The 8,832-nt window shown below is 51.4% G+C and overlaps 3 protein-coding genes across 3 annotated transcripts; 2 read left to right on the top strand and 1 right to left on the bottom strand.

The window, feature by feature from the left end:
* Nucleotides 1-1,393: 1,393 nt before the first annotated feature.
* Nucleotides 1,394-3,672, top strand: QC762_710710 (uncharacterized protein). Its single transcript, XM_062893919.1, has 2 exons — nt 1,394-2,529; nt 2,584-3,672. Exons 1-2 carry the CDS (start codon nt 1,853-1,855, stop codon nt 2,921-2,923), a joined length of 1,017 nt encoding a protein of 338 aa, XP_062739772.1. The 5' UTR covers nt 1,394-1,852; the 3' UTR covers nt 2,924-3,672.
* Nucleotides 3,673-5,109: 1,437 nt separating this feature from the next.
* QC762_710705 (uncharacterized protein) lies at nt 5,110-5,538 on the top strand (the record flags this gene model as incomplete). Its single annotated transcript, XM_062893918.1, has 1 exon — nt 5,110-5,538. One exon carries the CDS (start codon nt 5,110-5,112, stop codon nt 5,536-5,538), a length of 429 nt encoding a protein of 142 aa, XP_062739771.1.
* A 1,087-nt stretch (nt 5,539-6,625) lies between these two features.
* QC762_0113740 (uncharacterized protein) lies at nt 6,626-7,972 on the bottom strand. The gene is made up of 3 exons (XM_062884334.1): nt 7,611-7,972; nt 7,102-7,272; nt 6,626-6,962 (listed from the first exon to the last, which is right to left on the bottom strand). The coding sequence occupies exons 1-3, from the start codon at nt 7,632-7,634 to the stop codon at nt 6,822-6,824; spliced, it is 336 nt and encodes a 111-aa protein (XP_062739770.1). The 5' UTR covers nt 7,635-7,972; the 3' UTR covers nt 6,626-6,821.
* Nucleotides 7,973-8,832: the final 860 nt, after the last annotated feature.

Here is an 8,832-nt window from a genome sequence, read left to right as displayed (position 1 = left end):
GCATTAATATCGCACGAGCCGTGAATTACGTGTGGGAGAGCGAGCCGTCCCCACGTCAAGTTGTCGAACCTGCAGATCGAGGAGCTGCCCGCACTAGCCTCTCTCAACACGAACAGAGAAGCGGCCGTGGCGGCATGCATCCTCTGGAGAAGCAGGTTCATGACAGACAAGCACACGCCTGATCTACAAGCATTCGGCCGGGCAACAAATCAGCCAGCGAGCGGTCAGCCACGACAAGTACTGTACCTACACCACAGGACGGTAAACAGTCAACGAGGGCAACAGGTCCGTTCCTCCCTCTGCCCTGATCCGCTCGGTGCGCGGTCGAATGCCCCGCACTCTGTGCCATCAGAACCGGCTGCCCATCGCCAGTTTTTCCTGTCCATCACCGCCCTTCCGGCATGGACGAGATGCAGGGCCCTACACTACAGACTGGGCATGCAAGAGTTTGTGCTGCAGACAGCCACCCTAGACACGGTTTCTGACAACAAAAGCTGAAGGGCACATAAACAGCGTCAATAGCTCCAAGACAGAATGTGTTGTTTCCCAGATTAGACGCAAGCTTCGCCCGAATCGGTCAACTGTCGGCCCGGTCGACAGCGAGGTCTGGTCATGGCCGGAAACACGTCAAGGCAGGGCCAAGAAGACCAAGAAGAGCGCCAAGTCTCGACGCAGGGGCTTGGCGAGCTACCGTCATCGCCCCGAGGGGAAACGATGTCATTGGCAGGGGTCGAGATCGTCCCAAGAAATCCACAGACAACAGACGGTCAGGGGTCAGCCGCAACCCCTGCCATCACTTGGTGGAGTCCCGTTACCCCCCCCAACGTCAACCGCCTTGACGGCCACTTCCAGGCTTACACCACCCTCGCTTCTGTTTCTCACGCAAAGAGTTGGGCCTTGTTGGCAGACCCTAAAAGGACGATAACATTATGAATAAGCACAGATGGCAAAGCCGTGGGAATCCCAATGGCTGCAAGCTGCCGTGCCGCTGCAGCTCTGTCTTCTGAAACAAGCACAAGTGCAGCTTTCTTCTTTTCTCCCTATGCTTGCCTGAGGACTCTACGGGCACCCATTGCGGCCGCCTCTATCCGTTGGTTGCTCGAGTCAGCCGAAATCGGTTTTTTTTTCTCGCGATTACTTACTTGTATGCTCTTCCTAGGTGGTGCGCAGGGGGGTTGGCACAGACACAAGCACTGCACATGCAGCGCAAGGACCTACATACATGCGACTCTGCTATGTACTTGGGTACAATGTGTCAAGAATCTTGCTGTTAGCCTCCTCCTGGACTGAGCGGTCTCTTCCTGCATGACCCAGCAAGTGGCCTTACTGGCCAACCAGAGCTGTGGTGGGTGGTGCTCGCTCAGGTACTTCGATTTCAGTCTTCCAACTAGGGCGGAAGTGCGGGCATCTGCCCAACCTCACAGTTCGCGGGAGGAGAAGCTCCATCCATTTGTCCAGTTTTGCGACCTTTCAAGTCTCCACTCTCCATCCTCCATGGCCGGCACCACGCAGTCCAGTGGGCTTGTCTCAAGCGTCTTTGTTGGACAGCAGCAGGATGTCATGGCATCTCCGCCGTCCCTCGCTCCCATGCTACCACCTCAACCGGGGTGTTGCCCTCGTTGTGTATAAACATCCTGCCTCCCGGTTTCCCTCGTGCTTCCTTCTCTACCTCCATCACCAGCCTCCTCGCAGTCACTCGTGATACCAACCGGCTATTTCTTAGGTTCTTTCTCCCTGCCATCAAGTAACTCGTTCGCTAAGGTTACTTATAAGACCCTCGTTGCTTCCGTCCTCTACGACCTTCGCTACAAGCCAGTCAGTCGCTGTTGATATCCCCACTCACTCAGTCAACATGAGAGCAGCTCTTTCCCTCCTCGCCCTCGCGGCCACCACCCTTGGCGCCAACATCCCCCGGGGTAAGAAGTGGGAGACCGTGGTCACCGAGGTTGTCGTGACCTACACTACCGTCTGCCCCGTCACCGAGACCTACACCAAGCCTGGTCACACATACACCACCACCTACACCACCACCAGCACCGTCAAGACCGTCAAGCCCACAACAATTGTGGTTACCGAGACTGGCCCTGCCGTGACCAAGACTGCCGATGAGGTCGTCTACACCACCCTCACTTCCCTCTGCCCTGTCACTGAGACCACTGTCGTCGATGGCTCTACTGTCGAGGTGACCTGGACCTCCACTTCCACCATCATCAAGGTTGCTCCCACCGAGGTTGTTGTTACCCAGACTGCTCCTCCAGTGACCAAGACCAACGCTGCTGTCGTTGTTACCACTCTCACTGAGCTCTGCCCTGTCACCGAGACCACTGTTGTCGATGGCTCCACCATCGAGATCACCTGGACCTCGACTTCGACCATTGTCACCAAGGTTGCCCAGACCGAGACTGTCTACACCACGTCCCTGGTCACCGAGTATGAGACTACTGATGTCTACGAGACTGTCACCTGCCCCGAGACCACCTACACCACTGTCATCGAGGGCGAGACTGTCAAGGTCACCAAGACCAACACGTAAGCTGTCCCCTCCGTTCTTTTGTTTATGCCCGACTCTAACACATTGCACAGTATCACCAAGGCTGTCACCGATGTTCACTACGTGACTGAGATCATCCCGGTCACCATCACGGAGCAGGTCGATTACATTGCCACTGTTCCCGTCACTGACCGCAAGACTGTCACCGGTTACTCCACCGTTGTCGTCTCGGCCAGCAACATCATCTACACCTCGGAGCCCCTGCCTCCTACCACCATCATCATCCCCACCTCGGTCACCGCTGCCCCCATCCCTACCACCACTCCCAACAACGGCACCGCCCCCATTCAGACTGCCGGTGCCAACGCCAACAACAAGGCCCCTGCCGCGGCCTTCATTGCTGGTCTCTTTGGTGCTCTTGCCATGCTCTGAGCTTTCGGCAACTGGGATTTTCTGTTTTCGGCTTAACATTCTTATCGATCCTTTGATTGAGGAGCTGTTCGGTTCTTTTCTTCACTTCACAATGGTTTCCAAGCGAAGCACCTTTTTGCTCGACTCAGCTCACCGGGGCTGTTGATTTCTTTTTTTTGAGATACCACTTGCGTGAACAGCGAAGAGAACATACCGGATACACTGGACACACCACACCACATAGGCGCATACAGGGCGCACCACGCACACATACGGAGCACATTCTGCCTAGGAGGTACACATGGGATCGGATCGGATCGGACATACGACACACTGCACTTCACTGCGCAGAAAAGGGGTCGGCTTATCGGAGTTCTTTTGGCTTTTTTGACTTTTCTACCATTCGATGGGGTGTGGTGCAAGCAGACGCAAACGCAGGGCCAAGGCGAAGCTGATACCCCTAGACCCGGATCTTCCTTTTTACAAAAAGGAAAAGGTTTGGGGGCGTGATAGCTTGGAAAGGGGGGGAGGGGAAGGGGGTTGATTGGTCGGCTGGATCGGGAGTGGTGGGAGTGATTGGGTGGCAACACACATTTTTAATACCTAACTTCGTGTACATAGCCAACTTGAGGGTAGGCATAGGGACTTAACAAATAGATTGGGGAATATTCACACTACTATCGTGACGACTTTCTTTGCTAGTGACTCCATCATGGACCAATCCACCATAGACTCTTCATAAGACATGAGGATTCAAAGCTTTCTGCGTGTCGATGCCGATTGGCTGGTCCCGATCAGTTGCCCTCGCTTCAAGGTGGTCTGTTTCGTTTCATCCCTTGGCTATGCGTTTTTCCCATTTGCAAGACATCGCAGCCCAAGGGCCGAGAGCAAAGGAAAGCTTTTGTACCTGCATACGGCAGAGCAAGCCCCCTCCCTCCCTTTCGATCACAAACAACCTGGGCCTTGCCGTAGCCTCAAAAGAGCCGGCATACACCATTGCATTATGGCTGGCCGAAATGTCTACAGGCTGAACTATGTTCGTGGTCTTTGGCTTCGAATTCTGTTACCCAACATATGATTGCAGTTCGTGCTCCTTGCCAGAGGGTGCTATCACCGTAGCCACCGACAATGCCGTCGTGACCAGAGCTCTGCTATTATTGCTGGATGTCCTATCGCGGTGGGAGAGGAAAGATGTGCTCGACCACGACCAGGCACCGAAAGGCATGAGCTTGGAGATCAGTATACAGTCACCAAGTGATTCCCCACACTGGTTTCAGCACTTATTTTCTCTGCGGGAATGTCATCCATACAATCCGTTTCCCCCAGGGAAGCGGCTCAAGGAACGATTTGGCGACTGGTTCGGTTTCGTTGATAGCCAGTTTTCCATCAAGCATAACACTGATGAGACACATTGCATTCGTAACGGTGCGCTGAGATACTCAGATTGTCCTGATGGGGCAACACTACGGCTGTGTGGAAACTTGTTGGACTTCAACTACAGGATTGCTCCCCGTCATGGAACCCGTCGCAAACGCAAGACATTCCCAAGGGTCGAGATCGCGACTGGCCTCGCTTTTCGGCGGCAGTGTCACCGAAAGCTATCTCCGAATGTTGTCAGTAAAGTCATCACAGAAAGTTTTGTCTATTTGGAGGACATGCGGAGTGAGTTCAAGCTTCCGTTAACGTCATTATCTTCCAATTATCAAAAAGGTATGTTGTGTTGTATCAAACCATCCCAGCCTTTTTTCTTTTGTCTTCTCACATGGGGCAGGGCCACTCTCGGGCTTATCTTGGGGGTCTTCTTCTTCTTCTTCTTCTTCTTCTTCTTCTTCTTCTTCTTCTTCTTCTTCTTTTACATTAATTATATATGTAAAAAGGCCGAAACTAATCCGGTGTTATTTTCAGAGCTCAAAAAGCTTGTTAAGACTGGTTTCCCGAGTACGCTTAGGCGGCTCAGTATATGTAAAGACTTTGACCGACGACATGAAAGTTTCACAAGGCCATCAAGATTAGCCCTGGGCCGCGTCCTCAACAAAGCAAGCCGCGAACTTGAAGTTCTGGCCGGTCCTTGATATATAGAAGCGGAGGTTTTCTTTGAAAAGCCCCCTAAACTTCAGTATGGACCAGAACTGTCCCCTCAGTGATCAAGTCTCCGTCGCCTCGCGCTGACCACAGCCGAACTTCATCCAGAGAAACTCGATAGCACAATGAACAGGTTCCTTGAACTAGCCATGCAAACGGTCAGCTGGATGCCAAAGTTGGAGATAATGGAGATTGGGAATAGCGGGGAGTGGACCGAAGAAAAGGGACATGCCTGTATGTCTCGCTACACCTTCAACGAGAGGGATGGACCGATGGTAACGTGGTCTAGCACTTGGCCAGCCGAAAAGGAGCTCGTGCTGAGCCCGGATTTGATTCAAAAGTGGCAAGTTATAACGTCGCATACCGGCCACCAGCTTAAGGTTGAGAGAAAGCCTTTGGTCGGTGTAGGACTGGAATGGCCCTACCAACTATCGTGCCTCCATGTGGCTGTGGTCCCCTGGCTTCTTCTCAAGAAGGACATTCTAAGCGGATTGTCCAGATTTCAGCTCATCAGCGAGTTGCACTCACGCTTTCGGGATAGGGAGTTGTGTTGAAACCCAAATTCGGGGGTTTGTGGCACTTTCATCTGTTGACGGAAGTACTATTACTGTAAAGTAAGCTGAATTGACTGTGAAAGATAGCCAAGATACCTTAAAAGATGGTCAAAATACTGTGAAAGACAGTCAAGATCCCCCAAAAGATAATCATGACCCCTTGAAAGATAGTTAAAACTCCTTAAAAACAATTAAACGCCATTGAAAAATAATAATTACACTTTTAAAGATAGTTGACGGGCCTATTTATCTATCATCTTGAAAGGCATAATTTAACGGGTATTATACATTTGCTGACTTGCAGGACCGATTATTCGTGGGCTAGGGGCGCCATTGCACAAACATCAATTCAGAACCGCATGCCCACAAACCATACAGCCCCTTCCTTCTGTAACATGAAAAAAACAACCCGAGAGAAGATTCCATAAAAAGCAACCAGGAACAAACCCCAAACACCACCCCCCGCCAGTCACAGAAAGACATACCCTCCCTGTATTCTCCCCCCTCACCCCTCCACTAAACACCCCTCAGCTATATCTAAAAACCCTTCCGTCTATATTGTCAAGACCTTATTACTATCTTTCAAAGCTTGCAAAATTTGGGTGGATTATTCTTTTAATTAGGAAGGAATTTACCACCATCGATTTCCCGCAGGTAAGCATTACCAGACTTCAAAGATTAAACAAAAACTTAATTCATGGCCCAAGGCCTAATCCAACCAACCTCCAACTACCTATAAAACCCCTCTCAAAAAACAACCAAAAGAAAACCAGGTCCTAAAAACAAAAAACAAAAAAACAAAAACCACCCCAATCACCCCAGCAACCCCCTATTAACCCCTTTTTTTTAAAAAAAAAAACCAAAAAAAAACGAAAAAAAAAAAACCAACTACAAAACCACCTTCCCCAGCTGCCCCACCCTCAAAATAAAAAGAAGAAAAAAAGAATCATTCCCCTTCTTTGTTATGAGCCTCCGAGCCACAGTTGGGAGGATCACACTAAGTCTGGGACCCTCACTAGCCATAGTTTAAAAGGCCTTGCCTTGGGGACGCTTCTTAGGGTCTCCTTATTTTTAAATCACTTTATACCTTAGTTTATATTTTTTCTTTTACATTGTATTATTCATTCCTTCTATATTTTCCTTCATTTTTACGGCAGCAGAGTATGCCCGGTGACCCTCCCAGCTACTTTTCCTATAGTGAAACCAGCTCTTTCGAGTTACTCCGCATCCTCCTCCGCCAGAGACTCTCCCAGCGAAGCCTCACCCTCGTGCGCCTCCGCTGTCTACGCCGCAAGCCACTTCCAGGACCCCCCTACCGGAAGGCCACAACATTCTTCCTCATCATCCCTCCTCCACCACTTCCTCTTCTTGGTCTGCTCCGGGCCGAAATAGAAAGGCCCTTGCTGGTGCAGTGAGCGTGATAACTATAAATAACCCCAAAAGTTAGCTTTATCTATTAACCGAAAAAAAAAGGGATTGAATGAAAGAAAGAGAAAAAGAAAGAGGAAAAAAAAGAGAAAAAAAAGAACAAAGAAGGAGAAAAAAACACAGAAAGGGACTTACAAGGGACGCTAGTGCTGACGACTGGCGGCTGGGGGGAAGTAGGGTGGCCCGAAGAGCAGCAATTGCTGCCGCGTTTTGCGCGTCGCGGTGGGCGCGCTCCGCTGAGGTAACCGCCCGGGGCAGGCGTGGCGGCAGCGGGGGGGCTGGGGCCGACCGGGGCTTGCGGAGGGGCTAGCGGAGAGGCCGGAGGAGGGACTGGAGAGGCCGAAGGAGGGACCGGGAGAGAGACCAAAAGAGAGGCCGGGGGAGAGGCCGGAGAAGCCGGGGGGGCCTGGGAAGGGATCGGGGAGGCCGGGGGAGAAGAGAGTGGGGAGTCTGGGGGAGAGGAGAGAGGGGACGAAGCCACTGCTGGTTGTTGCTGCTGCTGCTGTGGTTGTTGTTGTTGTTGCTGCTGCTGGGGGTGCGGCTGGGCTGGGTTGGAAGTTCTGGTTGCTGAGACCTCGTGTCTAAAGAGAGAAGAGAGGAGAAGAGAAAAAGAACTGGAAGAGTTGGGGAGATTCAACACGTACCAGCTGTAGCGTACGAAACGTCATTTCGAAGACAACGAAGGATAATCGAGAAGGTACAGGGTAGCAGGAGATTACTGACACAGTATGGAAAGTATCGAGATGTTGGTGGTTGCGGTGATTCACGACGAAGGTAACGACGAAGGAAACGGCGACATAGAACACGGAAGGGGGCCAGGGCTGTCGAGGATATCGTTCTTGACTTGGCTGGACGCATACCAAGAACCATTTCTACATCCATCTCCACGCAGCTTTCTGCTTACCTTATGGACTGATTGCCAGTACGGTGTTGAAGAGTGTCCGCGGTTGGGTGGCTTTGACGTTAGGAAGCGATAGAGGCTTACGAGGGGGCAGCGACGACATCGAACACGAAGGGAGGCGTTTCGAGTAAAGGATGGGGCCTGTAGCTTTAAGAGATATGTCCTGGCTTTGAGCAACGGATTGGCCGTGGGATATGGAAATCGTGGGTGAGCAATATGTGACAGTTGACGGAGAGCTCAGCTTCATTGGCGATAGGTGATAGAGGTGTCGTACCTGAAATCAAGTGGCGCGACTCTTGACAATGGGAGAACAAACTGAAGGATGCTTGGGCCGTTTGAAAACATGCCAGGCTGGGTTCTTTCAAAGGAGTATCGTACCGACCCAGATGCGCCTGATGGAAGATGATTGGTTGGTTGATGTAAGTCGCGTTCACGACGTGGTCTGGGATGGACAAGTTCTGCCGAGGTTGCGCATGCGCGACACGTTAGACCCAACTGTGGAAAGAATGCGGTATAGACAACCATGATGAAAGAGCTAAGTGGCTAAGTAGCTGGTTGAGCAGTCTCTTTGTAACCTGGATAGACACAAATTATCTCGTGCCTTCTGCTTTTCCAAACCCAGACACGCGGTCCCATGGAAGTCAGCCGCGTCGGTAGATCAATGCGGCACATCGAAGATTGCGGCGAGGAAGGTGTACGTATTCTTTGTCACAGGCTGGAAGGTAGGCAAGAGTCATAATTTCAAAGGACCATCTTACTCGGTTGCACCAAACTCCAACTGATCATCGCTTTCTTTATTCATGTCTCCTCAGATTCAGGGGGTAACCGTGGCAACCATTTGGTCAAGATGGAAGGGGTTTGTTTACTTTCAGGGGGACATTTAAGAGCCCTCAACATCTGAGTCCTTGCGCTGTCAGTCACTGTCAGTCAGCCTGTTCCTTCTCTGGCGGTCACTAGAGTCGTGT

Source organism: Podospora pseudocomata, chromosome 7, assembly GCF_035222375.1.
Source record: "Podospora pseudocomata strain CBS 415.72m chromosome 7, whole genome shotgun sequence".
NCBI classification, from domain to species: Eukaryota; Fungi; Ascomycota; class Sordariomycetes; order Sordariales; family Podosporaceae; genus Podospora; species Podospora pseudocomata.
This window is presented reverse-complemented; position numbering and strand designations above follow the sequence as displayed.

What these genes read in the sequence shown, in the direction of transcription:
- QC762_710710 (XM_062893919.1), top strand. Translation starts at nt 1,853, where the DNA reads ATGAGAGCAGCTCTTTCCCTCCTCGCCCTCGCGGCCACCACCCTTGGC. An exon ending in AAGGTCACCAAGACCAACAC is followed by an intron (nt 2,530 to 2,583) that starts GTAAGCTGTCCC and finishes CACATTGCACAG; the next exon opens with TATCACCAAGGCTGTCACCG.
- QC762_0113740 (XM_062884334.1), bottom strand. Translation starts at nt 7,634, where the DNA reads ATGACGTTTCGTACGCTACAGCTG. An exon ending in CGTTTCGTACGCTACAGCTG is followed by an intron (nt 7,273 to 7,610) that starts GTACGTGTTGAA and finishes CCTCTCCGCTAG; the next exon opens with CCCCTCCGCAAGCCCCGGTC. An exon ending in CGTCAGCACTAGCGTCCCTT is followed by an intron (nt 6,963 to 7,101) that starts GTAAGTCCCTTT and finishes GGTTATTTATAG; the next exon opens with TTATCACGCTCACTGCACCA.